General features: G+C 43.4%; 2 protein-coding genes across 4 annotated transcripts in view; both read left to right on the top strand.

The window, feature by feature from the left end:
• nedd4a (NEDD4 E3 ubiquitin protein ligase a) overlaps positions 1 to 170 on the top strand; it is a 31,776-nt gene extending 31,606 nt beyond the window's left edge. For all 3 annotated transcript variants that reach the window (XM_030794122.1, XM_030794121.1, XM_030794120.1), the window contains one exon: positions 1 to 170. This exon is cut by the window's left edge and continues 1,484 nt beyond it. The gene's annotated coding sequence lies outside the window, so the exon portion shown is untranslated.
• Positions 171 to 3,768: 3,598 nt separating this feature from the next.
• The window catches only part of prtga (protogenin homolog a (Gallus gallus)), a 36,343-nt gene continuing 16,965 nt past the window's right edge, over positions 3,769 to 23,146 (top strand). The window contains exons 1-7 of the mRNA XM_030794110.1: positions 3,769 to 3,835; positions 5,347 to 5,649; positions 20,156 to 20,300; positions 20,425 to 20,558; positions 20,675 to 20,971; positions 21,373 to 21,532; positions 22,033 to 22,280. Of these exons, the coding sequence (XP_030649970.1) occupies positions 3,769 to 3,835; positions 5,347 to 5,649; positions 20,156 to 20,300; positions 20,425 to 20,558; positions 20,675 to 20,971; positions 21,373 to 21,532; positions 22,033 to 22,280 (1,354 nt within the window). The remainder of the gene's footprint in view (positions 3,836 to 5,346; positions 5,650 to 20,155; positions 20,301 to 20,424; positions 20,559 to 20,674; positions 20,972 to 21,372; positions 21,533 to 22,032; positions 22,281 to 23,146) is intronic.

Genomic DNA, 23,146 nt, shown 5'->3' with positions numbered 1-23,146 from the left:
CTATCTTTTCACTTGTGATTTATCAGACTTTCTCATTTCTAATGTAAAATGTATCATATTTTGAATTCTTTTTTTTTTGTCTTCAAATGGATTGACATCCTTGAATATTTGTTAAATGTCCAGAACATGGAATTAGTTAAGAAGTATATTGATAAAGTGTACTACATTTATATGAAGGGTAAATCCTTTTTTGACACTGACATGCAAAGAATTTTAGAAATCTGTTTTTAATCAGTTAATCTGACAGATGGGGTTGAAAAAGACTACTTGAAAAGCCAGTTTTTGGATGGTAAGATTACAATCAATAAAAGCCAGCATATTTTGGAACATTTGAAAAATGGAGATGATGTCATAATGATGTCACAGCTTGTTTTCCTTTTTGATAACGGATTGAACACAATATATACTAAAAATGTCGAATAACATGATTTCCCATGTTTCTTTACTGTCATTTTTACTGTGAGATGGACAGTGTCACACTGCGTTGTGTTTTTTTTTTTTTTTCGATTACTGTAGTCTCAGCTGTCTGAGTAAATTTGTACATGGGTTTTACAAGCAGAGAGTAAACACTAATTCTTACAAATGATTATTTTAAGTTAGTCATAGATTCACCTTTAGCTTGGTCATGACTCAGTGTAGTTGTAATTCTCCAACTGCCCTTTGGATGCTCACAACAGTTCATCATTAGAGATCATTAGACCGTCTTCCCTAACGGAACAACATTAGAGATCATTAGACCGTCTTCCCTAACCGAACAACCTGCCTCTTCAGCAGCTCGCGCCGACTCAGACTGCAGTTTATTCCGTGTACAGTTTAGTCCTTTTGAAATTACATGGTAATGAAAACTTAATAACAAAACAAAACACAATAACAGCATTTCTTCAGCACACAATTTATGACACCGACGAGTACTAACTTTGAATAGCACCATATAGGCTTAATACATAACTCATCACTTCTCATACGGTGTCTCCTTTTCGCATCCCTTTCTCATTCAGCCCTCCTCTTTTTCTCACTCCTATGAGAGTGGAGATTAATGTGAAGATTGCATTATTTATTATATATAGCCTACTTTCCCATATACATCTTAGATATCTAAAAAAAAAAAAAAAATCAATCATCGGAATGTGTGTATGAGCACACTGAATAATTTAACTTTTAACAATCGCACTCAAGCCTTTTCAGTCAACACGATCGCACCTCACTAAGTTCACTGTCTGTAATCATCACGTGTGTCGATGGAAGGGCATTAAGATAAATCTGTTAGGTTCTTTTTCCTTTTAATTGGACTACAGCAGGGCGGTATAGGAGAGGGGCAGGGGAAAACTAGTACGTGGATTCTTTGATGGATGTCTCAAAGGGAAAGTCTATTCAGAGTGGTGACAGAGCCTCGTTTCTGTCTTCTTTCCCATCCACCCCCGCTTCAAGCCGGCGGGAGTGTCTCTTAGTGACCACTGCCCCCTCCCGAGGTTAGGTGAAAGGTCGCGCACAATCCCATTCAACCACTAGCACGCAGTGAGGGTCAGTGGGGATGGGCATTTGCCAGGGCCGGAGTGACACAGTCCTTATCCAGTTGAGGAGCTGAGAGTGCCGGATCTCCTTTCGCGTGGCTGGCCGAACATTCATAACCCGATAATGGCTTTTACTCTATTGATCCGACCGCCGAGTTTAGGCACACACCCTACCTTTTGTGGAGCTTCCCACTCTAAAATTAACATATTGGCTTCTTCAACGACCAAATTCAAAATTATACACACGGCATTGAACCCGGCATGATTTAATGAGACACCTTAAAAAACGGAATACGCATCTTGACCCGCATTAATGTGTATCACATGTGGGGTAACACGACACAATATCATCCTTTTTTTAAAGTGATTTTTTTTTGTGTGTGAGATAATTCTCATCTGGACAGTTGTTACACAGGAAAATGCTGTCTCACCCTTTCTCCTCCTAAAGATAATTCAGACTTAAGCCACACCATGCATATAACCTACTCCACTATAGTTCAAAACTTTGACAGTTATCACTTTGCAGACGAATTAACAGAGCAGGTAACTTTATGACAGCTTATCAAATGAATTCCCATTTAATCAGTTCCGATGAGTTCATCGCTTTACCTTATGCAATGAAAATTCAGAGATTATACGTTCGCATTTTGATCGTTACAGAATTAAACTGCAATGATTAACCAATATCAAATTTCCCCAAGCGGACAAATAAAGTATCTATCTATGTATCTGATTGGATATTGTAAGTGTAAAAAAAAAAAAAATCAACATTCTGATCACTGAAGTTGACGTATTCTCCTCTAACTCTGTGAGGGTGTGGGTTTGGGAACCCATGTCGCAGCTGGACCTATTGTTCTCCTACAGATAGGCACTGGGTCCAGAGAGTGGTAAGAAGGTCACTCTCACACACCACAGAGAAAAGAATGGGGCAACAGATCAATACCCAAATTTACACAGCAGTTGTTCAGTGGGAGCTGATCAGCTGCTCACCCCTACATATGACTAAACACATTTGCACTCATGCATTCTGGTTTTTAGCCAAACTGGCCATTGCTGGGTGTGATCTATTTAAGTGGCACCTGGAAATTACAAAAAGAAAAAGAAAAAAAGAAAAAGTAAAAAAAAGTTCTATTAAGATATTAGTTCTCATTTATCCCGGGCGGTGATTAGTATGTGCTACATCTGAAGTGTCAATATATTATGCAAGCTTTGATTTGACTGATTGGATAACAGTCGCGTCTCAGTTCTAGATTAGGTATCATGGTAAAGATAAGAACATGAAGTACAATGCAGGTTGTATCGTAGCTTTTTGTTTACATCCAATGTCCCACTTTCATCAATATGTTCATCTACAGTGTTCAGTCTCATACCACTCTGACATGACAGAAACATGCTCTGACTTCTATTGGATGAAATCATCCAATTAGAATTTTGAGTTCTCTCATTCTCATATACTTGTCCTCTGTAGTCTACTCTCTACTCATTCTCATATACTTGTCCTCTGTAGTCTACTCTCTACTGGTGTGTCTCACTCTGTATATTTGACCTCCTTATGTCTAACTGGTTTTCAGATACCAGGATTACACCAAAACACATTAAAGTACCTTTATTTCGAGACAGACGGGGATATACATGACAATGTTCATCACTACCATGCTTTGAACAGGCTGTGAAGGGTCTAACAAACTTATTATGCTGCATATATGTGTGTGCAGAATATTATGGAATTTTTTTCTGAATGGAAAGGGAAATGTTCCTCTTAATGACACAAGCTGGCCGTTAGACTGAATGCTTCATAATAACAGTTTGTTAAATAGGTTCAGTGAATAAAATGCCTCGCAAAGTTAAGAAATTTAATATTTGTGGAATGTTATAGCAATTGCCATTCAAACAAAAGAAATGACCTTCTTCATAACGCAAGTTAACCATGTTAATTTGATTCACACGCTTTCTAAATTAGGTTTGAAATACTTGGGTGTCCAACGTGCCTTTGGATCTTATATTCGCATTAGATAAGACTATATCATGATGCAAGAAATGCCCATTGCCCAGTTTAGCGTAGGAACTCCACCATACATGTATCCTTATGATGTACTGAACCGCACCACGCAGCGCGGAGAGCAGAATCCATCCACACTGGGCAAAAAGTAATCCCACCTCTGTGGTGAGAACTGCGCTCAGATGTCACCTACCTCAGAGCTTAGAGGAGTTGGAGGCAGCTACCCAAGGACTTAGCATGCGAGAACATTTAGAATAAATGGCTAGTTTTAAAAAGAGATTATATCAGCGATTGCTGGTTTTTGCAGTATTTCTACCCATCTCAGGTAAGAAAAGTTTGCTTTTTTACAGCTGCTGTAACGTGGTCCTTATATTTGTGAATATATGTGTGTTTATGTAGATATATTTACTACAGTGGGAAATGTGTCTTAACTGATCGCTATCTAACATAAACTGGGTAAACCTGAGTGACAGTATGTGCCATGAAGATTAACGCATCGTTTGTGAATGATTTGAAATGTCCCAGAATGCTGCTTTTAACTTAAATGCCAAGAATATCGATAACGTTACCCTATTGTAATACGTGAGTAGCAGCTGTCCGATTTGAGTGTTAGAGGGCAATGCAATGGCCGCGCTGACCACTCGTAGCATCTATTGCTTCGCGGGTCAATTAAGAAAAATATGAACTTTTGCATACCTGGTAATTAACGAATAAACGACAGATGGCATTATTTTCGTGCTACAATAACGAATGTACACAAACTGACTTCACTGTGATGAAGTCAAAAGTGTTGCCCGTTTTCACAACTTTGATACCGTAGTAAGCTTGGGCGACCAACTCTTTTCTCCTGTTGTTACGTTTAAATTTGTAGTTTTGATTAACATCATGGAATCTTTATTACGGAATCTTTATTGCAGAAACTGCTGCGTTGTTATACACTGATATTTGTCGAAGGTGTCTGCACACTTTGGAAAGTAACAGCAAACAATACAGAAAAACAAAATGTTTCTATTTTAGGATGAATTATTATAAGTCTTAACTCCTCTGACAGCCTGTAATCTTTCGAAAAGGCAGTTACTTTCCTGCCCATGTGTCAGTGTCGTCAGTGTGTAAAGGAGAACATTTTAATGACAGATAAGATCCCAGCCGATCAGAGTGTTTCACATGATGGATTGTACATCTGGATGTTTTAAAACTGGACACAGGTTACCGGACTATTTGACCCTGCTCTAGTAGCAACTTCAGAAAAGGGGCAACGGAACAGTTATTTCTCAAAAGCGTATCAACTTAATATCCAATGTGTTTTATTTTCAGAAAGTCAAAACACTGAGCCTTAGGGGGAATGTTTCATAGTCGCATTGAGTTGCTGTAATACTTTTTATTTTCTCCCTTATCTCCTTATCTCGCGTATGTCTACACCTCCAACATTGCTCTTCAGTTTGCCGTGGTCTACCTTGCTTCTAGGGACAGTGGGGGGTGGCTTTTGCCTTTTGAATTTCGTTCTGGGAGTACAATAAAACACTTTGGGGAGGATGGAATTAGACACTTCACTGCCAGTGACTTTATGACCCGTGAATAAATGGATTAAACTTGCATAGGAAGTAATCTGAGAAGTCAAATATGATTACTGTATCCCAGATGAATCCCCTTGTTGAAACAGCTCTAAACCATTGTTGGAGAATATCCAGTTCAGATCAGAAGTGTTTGGTTTTTACCAAATTAAGACACAACGTGGATGAGTTATGTGCTGTAGTTATGTAACTTCACTCTTGTGTTGCTCACTTCTTCTTGTAACCTTGTTCGCTGACCATTCTCTTTGCCTCTCTCCTCTCACAGGTGTTTTATGTTTTAGTGAGCTGTTTTTCATTAAGGAGCCCCATGATGTGACCGTTATGAGGAAAGACGCCGTTATTTTGGACTGTCAGGCGCACGGAGAGGCGCCCATCGACATCAGGTGGTTAAAAAACGGAGTACGGCTCGCAGAGACGGAGAGAATGTACCCGCTAATCAACGGCTCACTTTATATCTCTGAAGTGGAGAACAGGAGAGGAGACAAATCAGATGAAGGGTTTTACCAGTGCCTTGCTCAGAACAAGTACGGAGCCATTCTGAGCCAAAAGGCTCGTCTAACTATCGCAAGTAAGTTCAATACACGGACGAAAACTGGGTTAAAACTAAGGGACTGATGCTGCACAGGGCGGTTTCAAACCACGGTTTGTGAAAAGGGAAACTCGGGGAAGTGACAGCAGGTTTCAGTTATTTGCTTTTTGAAGTAGTGCTTGATCTAAAGGAATTCCGTAAGTATCGAATGTCTTAACATTGGGTGGGGAAAAAAAAGAAAACGTATGTTGAGCATAGTGTTTGTGACACAGGCAAGTTTAGAAAACAGGCCTGTCAAAGGACTGACTTTTTTTTTTTTTTAGGAAATTGAGGACACATAGCGAAACACACAGGACACACACTTTTTACAAATAATGTGTCCGTGTGTCCCGAAGGGATTCGGTGGAACAGAAAACATATAGGTTACATAACACGAAAACACGATACACTGCATGTTAAGTATTAACAAAAAGGTCAAGACAGGCCACTGCTGAACCTTTTTTTTCTCTCTCTCTCTCTCTCTCTCTCTCTCTCTCTCTCTCTCTCTCTCTCTTATTTCTCGTGGATAACTTGACACAGTTGACAACAAACAATAATACAGAACTCTGTATCGCTATTTCTCGAATCCACCTGGTAGTGTAGCAGATGAAGCCATCGGAGGGTGAGGAGGGGAGAGTTTGGGCTTGGGGGGGGGGGGGGGGGGGGGGCTCAGAGTTGGAGGGCTGAAGCTACAAACAGAGGCTTTTTTTGAGGGGGGGGGTGGGGGGGCAGCCATTGGTGTGTAAATGAAGGCAGCACAGGTTTGTAATGTTAGGAGCTGTCTAGGATGCTACTTAAGCTCATTGACCCCTATTCACTTGCCACTGCTTTCATGTCATTGACTCCGTAATCACTGAGAATTGTTCTAGGGGAATGCCTTGCTTCGCCAGTGTGTAGTGTTTCCTTTAAAGGAGCAGTAAGGCAGCCAGGACTCTGCTGGACTTTAGAGACCCGTTTTTTTTTTGTTTTTTTTTTCCGGGTGTCACCACCCCTTAGGCCATGCTTCTTGCTGTGCTGCTTTCGCACAAAGGAATTTGTCTTCTCTTCTTCTTCCACTTTTTTGCCCTCCCCTCATTCTTTGTATTGAGGAGGGGGGGGGGGTAGGGGGGCATGAGCTTTCACTGCAAAAAACCCCCTTCAACCAACATTCTTCCAAACTAATTTCATCGCATGATGATAAGTACTCCAACTGACCAGAAAGAGATGCCCTGTCCAAAGTGCCTCTGTGTGTGTGTGTGTGTGTTGAGGTCTAAGTCTATAAGGAGGTAGGCTTGTGAGAATAAATGTCTTTGATAACAAGTTGAAATATGTTAAAATGAAATGATAAATTTGAACCAGTCTCATAGGCGCGGTATGTTCCAGTAAACTTGTTGATGTCTTACCGCAGGTTGTTTTTACGGTTCGCTATCTTCAATAAGTCTGCGTCGACCTTTTCTAATTCGGCCCTGGGTCTAAGGAGAAAACGTCATTCCTGAGGGAAAAATGGACATTCCTTGAAATCCATGATTACATTAGTTCAGATCCCTAACGTCAAATTCCTCAAATACTCTGTGGCTGTCCTGATGATCCTGCAAGTCAAGATATCCCCAAAGAAGGAGAACAGCGCACATATATGCTTTCATTCTGAGGCTTTGTCTTAGAGCATTTGTGTTTTAGTCCAGTTGGCATTTTCCACTCTTTGAAAGACACATTCCTTATTGGATGCGATCTTGGCTGTTCATTGGTAAGTAGATGCTGACAGACAGCTATGCGTCTGTCCCCCAGTTCTACCTTTGGCCTTGAAGGTAAACAAACTAAATTCCTCGTCCGCCTTCAAAGCTATTAAAAAAAAGAAAAAAAGACTGAGATTAATCCTCGGAAGCAGCGGGTTGTCGTACATATGATCTGAATCTAACTGTGGATCTGTACAGAGTGTGGATGGGCTGAATCTGTGGAGGGTCCCACAAAGGGCTGTTAGTGCAGATGTTGTTAAAAAAAAGAGAGAGAGAGAGAGGGAGAGAGAGAGAGAGAGGGAGAGAGAGAAAGGGAGAGAGAAAGAGAGGGAGAGAGAGAAATGGAGAGAGAGAGAGAGAGCTAATGAGTCTTGGGTTGCGTAACACATCTCTGTGAGGAAAGGGGAGGAGGTAGAACAGCAAATGTTTTAAAGTGACAAAGTACAACAATTAAAGCCCCTTCCCCCCCCAAGAGGATTTCCAGCCTTAGGTTTCACTCTTTCACTGTTCACTCCTCTTCACTGATGAGAGTCTCTCTTTTTTTTTGTTTGTTTGGTTTGTTTTCTCTTTTTTCTGCAGGACCTTGTGTGCTGTGTGTGTGTGTGTGTGTGAGTGTCTGTGTGTGTTGTTCTATTAAATGAGTAGGTTTCAGTTTTATGTAATGAACTTAAGAGGTGATAAAGGCAGCAGACCTGAGTTTACCAGCTTGTTTTAAAGGGACTCTTTAGACCCAGTCTACGCTCGCCTGAGAAGCTCATAAAATTTACAGGTACCTGAGAAATGCTCGGTGGAAGAAAATGAAGGTAGTGAAGGGGGAATCATTAAGATTACTGCCTCCTTTCAAGAAACACACACACACAAGCACACACACACACGCACACACACCCATTCATGTGATCGGCACATACCCCATACCTCAACACTGTGTCTCTTAAGAACAGAGACTTTATTACTGGTCAGTCAGAGAGAGAGAGAGAGAGAAAAGACTAGCAGCTTCAATGTGATTGCTTTCTGCTTTGCCTCTCTGAAGGATTAATGAAAAGCCTTTCACTTTGGCCTCCTTTTGTTCCTTTCGCCCCTGACTGCCCCGCTGAAGAAAAGGGTTTCTTTTAGGGGCATTTGTTTGTCCAGAGATGAGTGGACAGGACATTTGGGCCTGTTCACCCTTGGAAAGACAATTATGGTAATGAGAGAAGGCTGTGTGGCTTACGCAGAGATCCGTAATACTTGCAGAATGTTTATGACGATAAAACGAAAAATCAGGTGTTTTGTGTACGCTGACTGGACTTTAAGATTAGGGCTTTTTTTTTTTTTTTTTTTACAGTCAGGACCTTATAACTGTGAAGGAATTCACAGTTCCCATGAACTGTGTGATGTTTAGTGACAGACACTGTAACAGAGTTTGTCTGTAAAATCCTGTGTCTGTTTGCAAAAAAAGACAATGCTCAAAGTTGTGGACACTTAAAGAGTAAATGTGTGTCTGTGTGTGTGTGTGAGTGTGTGTGTGTGTGTGTGAGTGTTGTCTAGGGCTCTTTTTTTTTTTTTTTCGTGTGTGCTCTCCTAACAGCAGGAAGATTGATAGTTCCACATGTGGGAACCTTTTGTACCTTTTGCCCTGAATCTCTTCTCACCTCTGACCCTCAGAGATATCCTTCACTATCAGTCACATGGTGCAATCCATCCCTGCCCAGAAGAATGGCAAGACATTTAGCAACTTTGGTAAAGCTGGGAAAAAAGAGGGTTTTGTGCCTGAACTAATTTGCTCAAATCAAATAATTAAAAAAAAAAAAAATTTAAACACAACACTCTGGGAGTCAGTTCTCATTATGCAGGGCTGATAATGTCGCTTTTGATTTTATGTCCTCTCATGTAAATCTGTTCAGCCAGAGTATACCTGGATGGCATAACCTCAGAGAGGGGGTTTGGTGAAGTGTCTGTTTGTAACCTTCTGGACAGATTCTGACAGTTAGAGGATTTTTGATGAATGGTGTTATGTGTGAGCTGTATAACTAGAGTAGAAGATTTAGAAGTTGGACAGATGAGAGCTACTGCCAGAAGGTGGCCCCTGCGTTTGGGTGGTCTGTGTTCTAGAGTGATTCTAGAGATTTTGTGAAGGGTGGACTGTATTCTAGAGTGACTCCAGAGATTTGTAAAGCTTAACTCTAGCACTGCTCTGGTCATCTTACTCCAGGCCCTGTTGTTTTCCTAAAGAGAGTCCAGATGCGAAGATTCTTTGACTTTGACGTTTTTATCTTCGTGTTTTTTGACTGACCAATGAGTGAGAGCTTTCCTCTGTGTCTTGGAGGTTTGTCTTTACTCTTGAGTTGTATTTCTTAACTTTCTCATTGTCATTATGACACGACTTATGTGCCCCCCTCCTCTCCCCCTTTTTAACTTTGGTTTTGTCTTCGTCCTGTTATGGAGCCTGTTTGCCTTAACTTAGCTACAGTTGCTGAGTGAAATGATCTTCCTCTGGTATGTTATTGTGAATCTCAGAGCTCTGTAATAGAACCTGACAAAAAGCAAGGATTTATGAGAGGAGCGGTAAGGCCACAGGGGGAATTGGTCACCTTGATCACGCTGGCTCCTCTGAGCTGTACCTCAGACATAAAAAAGATAGCAACATACACTGTGCAAGAGAAGAGAGATTAACAGCAAGAAATCGATACAATGAATAGATTATGTGTATTTTTTCCTACACAGAAATTTTCATTACAAATGTTTGCTTTGTAGTAAAAAAAAAAAAAAGACATTTCTATGGAGATGTTGTGCTGTGCAAAAATAGACATGTTTTTTTTTTGGTCTCCCAATATTAAGGCTGTACTTCACCTTCAGGGTTTTGTGAACCAATCCACAATGAGTCTCGTTTTCTTAGACTCGCCCCTGGTATGACCACTAATTCAGTGTGTATTTGTGGTGCTTAAAGAACGTGTTAAACTTGCGTTGTCCCAGAGGCGTAATAAGAAAAGCAAAAGCCATGTGAAAGGACAAGGAGAGGCAAACTTGCCGGGAAGTTGGAATACGAATGGATGTTTGAGGAATTTTAAGTGAAATAACTCTCCGAGCCTGGCTATTTTATTTCCTTGTGTGCTTGACATGAAAGGTCTCCATGGTTACCACAGGCCGTCGTTGAAGAGGTCAAGGGTCACCTTAGATTGCTCAACAGGGCTTCAGGCAGGGAGATGGGGGGGGGGGGTGGGGGGGTTGCGGGGGCGCAGCACCTAAATATTCCAAGTAATAATGCCAAACATTCTGAAATGTTTTCCCAGTATCCAGGCAGTACCTGTCCACTTTTGGACCAAATAAACCAGTCTGTTAGTTCTCTGCCGGCTTTCTAGCGCTCCTCTTGCTGGCTTAGGTTACTTGTTTTTTTTCTGCCGTGTAGTTCACCTTTGGCTAAACCGCCGTGAGTGCAGTGGACATGCGAAAAAAAAACCCCAACCGTGCATGTTTGTTGACCATTTAACCTGAGTTTCTCAAAATGAGATAAGAGACAATCGCCGTGTTGTCTCTCTCTCTCTCTCTCTCGTGAGGGAGAAGAATGAAGATTAGTGATTGAGGAGCAGAGGAACAGATAAGGCTCTTTTTCTTTTTTTTCTTTTCTCTGTCTTTCTTTTTTGGGGGGGGGGGGCTGTTTGTCCTAACCTCCTCCTCCTCCCCCTCTTCCCCCCTCCCCCAGCAGTGCCCACAAGGCGCTGAAGCCAGAGGACTGGGGGTAGACACCTCTTTTGTGTGGCGAGGCCAGTGGTCAGCGGCCCTGTGTGGGGGTCTGCCGTCAACCCGCCGCTCGGCCTCTGATTCGTCTGTCGTCCTGTTTGGCACATACACGTTCTTTCTCTCGTTCTCAAGCAGGAGCGCCCCCCCCCCCCCCAACCTTCATTTAATAAAGACAGCCACTGCAAGGGTAAATCCACTCTGAAAGCCTTTCTTTTCAAGTTTTTTTTTTTTTTTTTTTGTATTCTATTTTAAAAAGTTTGCTGTGTCAGTTATTAAACCTGGAGTCTATAACCGAGATTTAAATGTCTTTGAAAGAAACGGACATGTCTCAGGTTTTTGTTTTTGTTTTTTTTTTCCCTGCGTTATGTTGTAGCATGTAGTTCATTATAGTGAAGTGGTGAAACAGATACCTGCTTTTACTGTGGTCATCCTGTGTAAAATTCCACGTTTTCCTATTATATTTTAACTGGTTATTTAATTGGTTATTTTTTTTGCCCTGACCTAACACTTCTGTACCACCATCTGGAGATTCCACGTGAGACACGGTTTAATCTTTACTCTGTCTCTTTTCACAACTTCTCGTCTTTGTTTCCTGTCATCCAAGTCACACAGTACTCCGAGCCATTTTTTGGGGGGTGGGGTTCTTTTCCTTATTTGCTTGCTGTGGGGAGAGATGGAGTCATCTGTCATATGTGCTCACCTCAGATAGCCCCCCCCCCCCCCTCTTTTTCTTTTTTCGCCCTGTGGTCTTCTGCCTGAGTAAATGTCTCTCTTAGCATGAAGACTGACAGTGAAGTAGTTCTACACTCTTAAGAGCATAACCTGCAAGTATTACGTAGTTAATGCCATATTTGAATAATAGGTCCACGTGTTGTGAGGTCGAGCGTCCTTTTTCATTTAAAAAAGTGTACAGTTGATCTGAGTCCTGTGGAACTGTCCTCCAGATTCACTCAGAGAGCCTCCGTGGAAAAGGTCTCAGCTGTGTTAATGACCACTCAGACGAGTGAGTTTTTAGAGTGGCTGTTCTGGTGTCCAGGGGGTAGTGCCGCCTCTCGTGATGCTGAAAAGGAAAAGTTAGAAGGAGCTCTGATCCCAGATCTGCTGTTTTAAGGAGCTGAAAATAACAAGGGCATCTCAGGAAGTGGCACAGCAGGTCAGAGGAGAGGCATTGGAAAGAGCAGCTTCAGTTGCTTAGCCACTTTACAGATCACACTTTTCCCAGGGTTTTCGGAGTGGCACCCCCCCCCCAAGTTATTTTTTCCAGGTGGCCAGACCTGGAAGTGGACGGGAATGTTCGGGTACGTCTCCTCTCTGATCGCTTCCTGTGTTTTAGCAATGCAGGGATCTTATGGGCCTGGGCTGAATTACTGTGAAGAAACACCCAACCCCTCAACCCCTGACCTGTCCACAGGCGCACAGGGCCCAGTCTCCTCTTAGAAACTCAGAAAACAAAAAGAACAACAAGAGCAACAACAACAAAAAAATAGGAATGCTTCTGGGTTTTTTTTTTGTTTTTGTTTTTTTTGGATGGGATTGAAAATGTTCTGTTGCTGGTTTCTGTGCTGACAATTTTCATAATAATATCAGGTTAAATAGCAAAACACAACATGATCCCAACATAGTCTTTCAAAGTCAGACATTTTAAGAACTTGAGGAAAAATACATTTTTTTTAAATACTACCTTTCTAATATAGAAAAAAACACACCTTTTTGAGATGCCTTTTTTTAATTTTGTTTTGTTTTGTTTTTGTTACCCCTCTGAAAAGAGCTTTTCTCAGGCAGAATGTGATAGCTGGCTGTCCAGGATGATGGATCTCAGGGCTGGACCCCTGTCGTTTCTATGGGAACCTTTGTCCCTGCTAGGCTTGTCCACTAGCCCTCTGCTTACCAATCTGTTGGTTTGAATTGGCCAGTCTGCTGAGGTCAAAGGTCAGGGGGCAGGGACACTGACCAGCTGCGAAGCCGGAACCTTATCTGACCATACCGCCTGACTTTGATCGACGGAGATCTTTTGGCTCCTGTCCTTATAACACCGTTCTTAGTGCAGCAGTATTGAATATGTGTGTTTAGTACAAAATCTTTAAATACCCTGAGCACACCGTCAGGGTTTCTTGAGTATATTTAAAGGCGGCAGGAAATAAAAGCTTGCTTTTGCTCTCGGGCCAATTGAATTTTCAGTAAACCCTCTTGCAATGACACAGTGAGTGGTGAATGGAGAAAACATAAGAGTGGTGTTCTCTGAGGCTGTTAATCTTGTTGAATAATGTTTTGAGTCTAAAGAACTGGAGAAAGAGAAATAGTGGAGCAGAGAAAACAAGAGAGACAGAAAGAAAGATTGAGAGAGAGAGAGAGAGAGAGTGACTGTGATGGTTTTTGACCAATTAAAACTTGTGGTTGCATAGATGAGATATGTGAGTATATGATTCTGACTGGGGGAGAGGGGGGGGAGAGAGAGAGAAAGAGAGCGATAGAGGTATAGGAACAGAATAGAAGGGTTATCCATGTGTTCTCAGTCCCTGATTGGACCCAGTAGTAAGGTTGGAGGTCTGTTTGTTGGGGGGTGTGCCGTTTTGCTGGGAGACTTCTGCTGGGGTGGCTTTGGGCAGAGCGGCCTAGATGACCCGAGCGCTGCCCTGGATTTCTGGAGGTCAGGGGTGAGAACAGAGGTCAGTGGAAGGGGCAGATGCCCAGATCTTTTTTATGTGCTTGTTGGGAATCCATTGGCCCTGTCAGACTCCAACTCTTTTGTTGAGAGATTGAACAATTTTCTTTTTTACTGCCTTTTCTCAGTTCAGTGGGGCGATCTAACCATATTTCTTTTTTTTTCTATTTATGAAAGTATTCATGAAAATGTCAATATTTCATGAACAAACATTTTATCATAATAATCGTGTAATAATAACAATATTAGTTCTGTTTGTTTAGTGTTAAGTGAAGTACCGTGTAATGTAAAGTCCAATGCTCCTTGAGTCCAAGACAGAAAGCTTCTCCATGCAGTGCTTAGGTAGTCTGTTGTTCTGGTCCGACTTTTCAAAAGCACTTTAGAAAATAATTAGAGGCATGTCAAGGTGTCTACTGTTGTAAAAAGAAAAGAGAGAGAGAGAGAGAGAGAGAGAGAGAAAGATTGTTGGTTAGAAATAAGATTTCTTTGTTTTCACTGTGGCTTTTTCCCCTCCGAGACTTGAAGTTGCCTTTACAGTGGTTTTCACTGGCTAGGTGCCTGGGTAGGGGAAATCAATGACTCTGAGTTGAGCTGCTTTTAGCTGGGCCTTTGACCACCATCAGACCGGCTTTAGCAACTATGGATTTCAACGTTAGCTTTAGTCGTTTCTCAATAATCAATAAGTGTCTTGCAGTTTCTCAGTGCACTGTCTTTTGAACTGGACCTGAGTGGTGGGGAGGGGAGAGAGAGAGAGAGAGAGAGAGAGAGAGAGAGAGTTGGGTATTCGTGGAGGATCTGGCTTGACGGGGGGGCCCTCAGGCGGTGGTCTCCGTGCACACCTCACTCCCAAACCCCCCCCCAGTGCCCATGTTGTGAAACCGCGAAGAATGTGTTTGAAGTTGATGGCAGGATCCACATTGTAATGCTCTTGAGGACCATACTGCTACAGCGTGTTGTACGCTTGTGTTCAGACGAGGATGAACTCAGTCCAGTAGACCCCAGCTCTGCACCTCAGGACTGGGCTGGGACAGGGTGTGCTTGGGGAGGGGTTCCTGGAAGGGGTGGGAGCATCATCTTTTTTGGTTTGTTTGTTTTTATCTGTGAAGGAAAACACCGCTCGGAAAGTCTCAAGAGGTTTAGCTGCACAGAAGTAACTCAGTTAAAAGAAGCCCAAAACAGAAGGGCTGTGTGCTTTGTGAAAGGACCAGTACACTTTTGTCTTTAGCTGAACCTTACAGGAAGAAACTGACCTTTACGACAAGTGAGTTAAACTTCCAGTCAAACGTGGCCCTCAGGCCGGTGTCAAACGTTTCAGTTTTCGGCTTTTCGTTGCTTATGTAATGTATGCCTTGAGAAAATGCATCTGAAAATGTTCAAGGACAATGGGACAAATGTAGGTTGTGGATCCTGAACAAATTGGGTCAATTCCTCCTGTGCCTATGGACAGGGTTTAGCTTTCTCCCCTGAAACGAAGAAGGGCACACTCTCCGAAAATGTCAGAGGGTCAGCTGAGTTTGGAAGACAGGAGAATTGCGGCGTACGATCCTCAACGAAAGCGGACACCTGAGGACCTGTCAGCGTGTTTCGTCCTGATGTGATTCAGTGTGTGGTAGCCCCAGAGCAGTCAGGGAAGTCTCACCGTTCAGCTCTGCCAATGCCCAGCAGCAGAACCTCCATCAGACCCTGTAGCGTAACCACAGAGGCCTGGGCGAGAAAGAAGGCTCTTCTAGCTTTTCTACCGCACACGAGAGGGTTTTTCCGTCACCCTTGAAGATCCTTAAAAAAACGTGACATTTGTGTAGTCTTAATTGTCCCGACGATATTCAAAGCCTAGTTTGGGGCTCATCGCAGACAAACAGAGTGTACAGACTGCTCTGTTACCTCGGACACACGTACGTTGGCGTGAGTTGTGGTGTGTTTGATCCTGGCCTTTGATGAGGAGAGGTATGACAGACTATAACAGCTGCTCACAGCAAAATGCAAAAAAATCTCTCACCTCACTTCAACTTTTTTTTTTTTTTGCTTTCCTGAGCTCCATTCTAACTGTGCCTTTCTCTCTCCCGTCGCTGCTTTGCGTCAGTGTCACCCTCTTAAAAGAAAATTCGAACTTATTCCCTCAAACTCTGATATTGCTGCATACACTCTCTGGTTCCTCCTCTTGGGGTCCTGTGCTCTCCCAAATAAATGGAAGTAAGAGGAGCCCGAAAACACAAATTTAAAACGGTTTAGCCGACATAAAGGTGCCATTTGACGTAGGGGCCAAGCCAGACGTAAGGGAAACATTGTGATCTGGAATTGTGCGGATTTTTGTTTTAGAGGTCAGTGAATGTATCTGCCATGGCGATGCAGAATGCCGGTCAGTGTGTTGTGTTGATAAGGCAGACGGTCGAGATGACACGCCGTGGCTCGTTGACTGAGCGGAGAGCAGTGAGCGACATGAAAGGGATGGAGGAAGTTCTCCTCGTATCAGCGGCACAAACGGCACCTGATGGGCTCTCACCGGACCAAAGATCACAGGACCTAATGTTTGTTTGTCTGCTCACAGCTTCACTGGTGCATATCGTCCTCTTCCAGAAAAAAAAAACAACAAAAAAAAAACTTCAGATCTGGTTTTCTTTTTCTTTTTTCTTTTTCTTTTTGTTTTCTTTTTTTTTTATCATAACCAAGTCATCTTTGTGAGGAGGGGAAGCAGGTGAAGCAAAAAGAAGTAATAGCGCACACATTACATAATGTGTGCTTGGGTGTTTTACTGCTGTCGTTATTCTCTCTCTCTCTCTCTCTCTCTCTCTCACTCTCTCTCTCCCCCTCTCAGCAGGAGAAGCACTGACCATTAATGACAAAGCTGATCATTGTTTTGAGGTGCTTTGATGTTGTTGCCAGTGAGATTTGATGTATAGTGAAAGCACGTGTTATCAAACCCTGGGGCTTTTCGTTGATTTTAGATTTTATTTATCTGAGAGCTTTGCGCAGAAAGCGATTTATATGGAGATGTGTTTTTAGCAGAACATTCTCGTATTGATTTCTTTGAACCAATTATTGATGACGGGGGCTTTTTTAGGGATGAAGGGGGCTGGAAGGGGAAATGGCTGACCTGAATGGCTTTTGGTGGGGGTTTTACTGCTCTGTGTCTGAAAGGACCTGACAACAAAAACAGCCCATGTACTGGTTTAGGGGTAATCCTCTTCTAAATGTTACTCAGATGAAGTAACACACTGTAAAGACAGGAGAGTTTACAATACAGAGAAGTGTGATGTTTCAGACCGAGTCAGAACAAGGAGTTAGACTGTGTGAGAATTCCCTTGTCTGCTACACAAATACGCTTATACATCAGACAGAAAGAATCACAGTGTTAAAAAAAATGCTGTCTTAATTCACTGACAGAATGTACTGAATTTTCTGGAAAAGTGTAATCCATCTACGTTGTGGTTTGTGGATACACTTTGCTCTGGCCATTAAAAACTGGTTGTTTATTGAGGTTGTTTATTCAAGAACTTAGTATCTGTGCTACAGCTAATTACAGTGGTTATTAGCACCCGTGACCACACACTTTGTGTGTGTGTGTGTGTGTGTGTGTGTGTGTGTGTGTGTGTGTAGGTGGGGGCACATAGACATGGACAGAAACAGAGAGGGCGAGAGAGAGAGAGAGAGAGAGAATCATAGTAAAGAAAGGAGTTATGTTTGCTATGGGTTATTTAGCAGAACATTCTTGTATTGATTTCTTTGAACCAATTATTGATGAGGGGGCTTCTTTAGGGATGAAGGGGGCTGGAAGGGGAAGTGGCTGACCTGAAAGGCTTTTGGTGGGGGTTTTACTGCTCTGTGTCTGAAAGGACCTGACAATAAAAACAGCCCATGTACTGGTTTAGGGATAATCCTCCTCTAAATGTTACTCAGATGAAGTAATGCACTGTAAACACTAAAGCGTTTACAACACAGAGAAGTGTGGTGTTTCAGGCTGAAAAAAGTGTCACTGAGAAAGTTTACTGATTTTTCTGGAAAAGTGTAATCCCTCCACATTGCTGGTACACTTTGCTCTGGCCTTTAAAACTGGTTGTTTATTGAGGTTGTTTATTCAAGGACTTAGTATCAGTGCTACAGCTAATTACAGTGGTTATTAGCACCCATGACCACACACTTGTGTGTGTGTGTGTGTGTGTGTGTGAGAGAGAGAGAGAGAGATCGAGTGAGAGAATCTTGGAAAAGGAATGAGTTGTATTTTTTCGTAGATTATTTAGGCTTGTGGAAGGCTTAAGGTTTGGAGTTGAAGAGGGAGAGTTACGGCCCAGAGGGCAGTTTCCCCTCTGCGCAGGGGCCGCGCGTGCCCTGCTCTCGTATGCATCTGTTGACACAGAGCACCTCTGTCCCTTTTGGCTTCCACTCACCATTCGTCTCACCTGTCACCAAGCTCTCGCTCTCTCCCGCGCTGCATCAGCTTCAGCCTGGCTCTGCTCCGGCTCCAGCCAATCAGTGACCTCGCACGCTCTCTCGCTGCCACACATAGAGGTTTAATATGTACATGACTGAAGCTTTAGCTGAGTATGAAACGGGGTTTCTATGACAAGCATATGAAGCAGCTCTGTATTCAAGGTCTGTGTGAAGAGATAATGGCAGACTGAGGAGAAGTTTATGTGCTTGTTTGTTTGGAGTCTTCGTATGGGAAATGAAGGCCGAAAGGTGTTCTTGAAACAGACGTTTTACTTCATTTAGGAAAAAGCTGTGAAATGCAATTGTAAAAAGAGAGAAAGAAGATATTTCTGTGTAACCTTTGCTGTGTTTTGTGTAGGAATGTCCATCTGGCTCTGAGCTTGGACAGGTCAAGGAACTGATTAATGAGATTAGCCTAGGTTTTTCTTTTTTTTCTCTCTCTCTCTCTCTCTCTCTCTTTTTTTTTGTTCAGATCTGCTCATCTAGGGTAATATGCTCCAGGCACAGGAAACTGCCGGACTGCTACACTCGCATCATCTCATGAGTCTGGGGTCCTGGCATTGGGCCAGATGGTCGTTGAAAGATTGATCTATGTGTAATCTTTATGCATCAAGTCTCTCTGAAAGACCAATCAAAGCAACTGTAACCAAATCTAGAGGCTCAGTCACAAAGTTGCTTTTTTTTTTTTGTGAGGCAGTGTGAATGTGCTCCTGGTATGTTCTTGTTATTGCTTTTATTCGTAGGATGAATTGTCGAAAGCGTCGAAGCCCCCCCCCCGACCTCCTCACATTAACTGAGGAGTTTAAACATGACAGAGAGTTAGTTGCTTTGAAGACCCTATTGGGTTTCAAGTGCTGTGTGACTCTGAAACCATATCAGAGGTCAGACGATCTTCCAGGGATGTCTGGTCTATTAGGTGATAATGTATCATTAGATTAACTCGGTCTCTTGGCAGTGAGGAGATGAGGGCGGGCGGAGCATTTGTCACGGAACGCTCGGACCATGTCGGATCTCACGATTCCCGCTGTCAGCACCAAGCCTGCTCTGATCCGATTTGGCTCGGATTCAATCTCATCGCGGTACCTTGGTGGTCATTAATGGGATAGACTGTTTGCTGGACCGCTCTTGGCCGACAATGACATTTTCACTGGCACGTTAGGCCTTCAGAGAGAGTCTCCTAACATTGAGAACAGGAGAAGAGTTTTCACTCCGATTTCATCATCCCAAATTCAAATCTCCTCATTGCTCCTTTACTTCTCATTGCTCCTTTAAAAAAAATCACACCCATCATCAGGGGAGACCATTTTACCCTCGGTTTGTTCACATCTACAAAACCTCTATGTGGTTTTCACACAGATGCCCGCTTACTAAACTTCAACATAACTGAATGAGTACGGACGTCAAAGGAGAAATTAGTTTTCTTCCAAATATGCGGCTGCCCGTCGCACGGTCTGTCAGTGACGTAAAACAAAAGCACAACTGAACTTGATCAGAGTCAGTCTGATAATAAGACGCAAGGAAGATTAGTTAGATATCATTTGTTTCACTCTAAATGATTTGAAAGGGCTTCCATTTGCTGTTGCTGCGATATTCCTGCACTGCTCAGGCACACGTGCTGATTTCCACCACTGTCATTGATTACAGTCACAACACCAAATTGGCCTTTAAGGCCTCAGCTCTAGAGGATTAGCCTGACTGATAGGAATACGTTCAACCTTACAGTCCGAACGAATGAACTAAAGAACGAGCGCAGAAAAGTATTGGAAGTATTGGATCACCAGCCAGCAGGGCAACGTTACGATGGCCGTGTCGTTTAGTGCATCGGGGCAAAGACACAGACAACATGGAATAGCAAGTTAACGAAGTGTAAGGTGTAATTATTTATCAAGTGCGTTATTACTTGCAGGTCAAAGCAACCTGATTGATATGCGAGAGGAGATTTAAAATGTGTTTTATGCAATAACTAATTTTTCTCTCGTTATTACGCCAGGTATATCCCCCTTCACCGTCCAGCCCACCTCCATCGTGGTGACGGAAGGCACAGTGGCGAGATTCGCCTGCAAAATCACGGCCAACCCTCCGCCCATCATCACGTGGGAGTTTAACCGAGTCACCTTACCTCTGGCCACAGAAAGGTAGGCGTTTTTTTCTGCCTCCGCCCAGTCTTGGCAGGAGTGGCCAAATCTCAGGTGTTACTGTCTCATGTCTATAACGGAGAACCACTGTTTGAGTCCGGCCTAATGCTCCCTCTGATCACAGGATCACTGTGTTGCCAAGCGGAGTGCTTCAGATCCAAGGAGTGGACCAGAAGGATGCGGGGAACTATCGTTGTGTCGCCACCAACATTGCCAACCGGCGTCGGAGCACAGAGGCTACTCTCACGGTTACCCCAGGTGTGTTAATCTGACACATCCTCGTTTGAAAAGAAAAACAAAAAGAAAAGAAAAGTAATTTCGGATTTTTTTTTTAATAGGCGCGCTATTAAAAAAATGTCTCTTTCATCTCCAAGCTCCCAGCCCCAGACTGCCCCAGAGACCTCAAATCATCGCAGGGCCTCAGAACGTTACCGTGGCGATGCACGGAAATGCCATCTTGGAGTGTATGGCTACAGGAAACCCCCGGCCTCTCATCTCGTGGAGCCGGGCGGATCAGAAGTCCATCGACGTCTTCAACACCAAAGTGCTGGGAAGCGGGAACCTCGTGATCTCGGACGTGAAGCCGCAGCACGCCGGAGTTTACTTCTGCCGGGCCACCACTCCCGGCACGCGCAACTACACCATCGCGGCAGCAAACATCACGGTTTTAGGTATACGCACAGCTCCATCTTTATACTATGGGGGGCCACTTATAGTTCACTCTCTTATTTTCCTTTGTCATTCTTGCATTTGCGTTAGGTCTAATACTGAACTTCGCTGTGGCATTTTTGCAACAGACAGCTCCGTAATGCCTTTGTGCTTAGTTTGCATAGTCTGCCTGTCTTGGAAGTCGCTTTGGATAAAAGCATCTGCTAAATGAAAAAATTGAAAGTGTAAATATATGTCTCAAGCAGAGTAAATGTGAGATGGGACATAAGGATGTGGCCAAAGAATGTCTTGATGTAGTTTTCAAAGCGTCCAACCTGTATCTTGCTGAGGTTTGTGCTTAGAAATGCTTAGCTCCTAAGGTACAACATTCATATGGAGCTGGTGCGGCTGTTGTTTTCCGTAGCACCTCCCGCCCTGGTGGAGTGGCCAGAGAGTTTGACCCGCCCTAGAGCTGGCACCGCCCGTTTTGTCTGCCAGGCCGAGGGCTTTCCGCCACCCAGCATCACCTGGCTGAAGAACGGAGAACGGGTCCACTCCAACGGCCGCATCAAGATGTACAACAGGTAAAAAACCAAAAAACAACAAAAAAAAAAACAACTGTCACTGTACCACAGGGTCAGTCTTTGTCCCAGTCAGTCATTACAGCCCCTCCGTGAGTGTCCGGCGAGGAATGCTGAAGGTAAACGTGGGTCGACTCGCGTTTCATTTCAGCAAGAATAGAAAGAAGGAATAGACAGGTGGACTCTTTGTCCCTGGCACGTTCGACACTCACACACACTCCCCTAGTCTTAAATTGCCTCATTTGTCTATTGGAAACTCTGTCTCACTGAAAAATTCATTGGCGCGTCTCTTCGTTCGAATGAAGAGGATGTAAATTATTCAGCGCGCCGCTAATGGCGTTTCAGTTGATGTTCTCACTGATTTACTCCCTTTAATTGTACGGCTGTCTGGGTTTGTTATAAGATCTGAGTTGAGCATGAGGACCGAAGAGGGTCCAAGCTGATTTGTTTTCGAAACGGTCCATTGGGTTTGACACGTTTGTCCCCGTCTCCGTGTCCCTCAGCAAACTGGTGATCAACCAGATCATCCCCGAAGACGACGCCATCTACCAGTGCCAGGCGGAGAACGACCTGGGATCCGTCCTCACCACGGCCCGCCTGATCGTGGTGATGTCAGAGGACCGGCCCAGCGCCCCCAGAAACGCCCGGGCCGACACCGTCTCCAGCTCCGCGATCCTCCTGGCGTGGGAACGGCCGCTCTACAACTCGGACAAAGTCATCGCCTACTCCGTTCACTACATGAAGGCTGAAGGTGAGCCGGAGAAGGGCTTGACAAAAGGGAGTGTGGAGAAATCCCGGTTGATAAGAGTTCTGCGATTTGGTTTTAATCGTCTCCAAAGTGTCTTTTTTTCTCCTAATTCGTTTATTCTGTTTTGCACATCTTTTGTTTCTTTGCCTTCTTCACAATCCCTTTTAAGATGACGCAATCATCTATCGTTTGGATCACCTTAAAAAGGGGTTACGAAGGCACGATAAAACAAGGGGGGCTCTGTGTTCACAGTTCTCGTAGCTCTAAGACCCAGTGGTTAACCCTGTTTCTAATCTTCCAACGCTCTTCCTATCTCCCTTCCCTTGGAGATGGGGCATCTGTTGTTAATAGCTGGTTGCTGGGAAAGCGTGGAGGGAAAGGAATGACTGGTCTACCAAAAGAAAAAGAGGCTCCTCTGTCAGCCCAAACAAGAATGACCATCCAGTGCTCACCTTCAGACCCACGGCTGGCTTTTAAAAAGTCTGCTGTTCCTGGCTGACAACAATAAAAACTATGGGAATATAAGCCTAGTATTGTACTGTCTCAGCAATTTTGTGAATAGTCATTGTTAATGAAGAGGCAGCAAGAAGTCACATTTGAACAAAGTCCGTATGAAAGATTTTTTTTTTTTTTGTGAGGTGGGGTGCCTAGGGCATTCAACCATTCTTGCCCCTGATGCTTGCTATTGAAATGCTTTCTGGGACCTTTTGGCATAAGAAAATAAATTACGCAAAAAGAAACACCTGTCAGGCTGTGCGGAGATAAGGAATTGAAAACGCATTGGGAACTCTGCCTCTCTTATTATGAATCGTTTGCATCCCATTTGGGTTTTCCCGCTCTCCATTAAGACTTAGTGACACTTTCCGAGC

This window comes from Chanos chanos, chromosome 2 (genome assembly GCF_902362185.1).
Source record: "Chanos chanos chromosome 2, fChaCha1.1, whole genome shotgun sequence".
NCBI lineage: Eukaryota > Metazoa > Chordata > Actinopteri > Gonorynchiformes > Chanidae > Chanos > Chanos chanos.
This window is presented reverse-complemented; position numbering and strand designations above follow the sequence as displayed.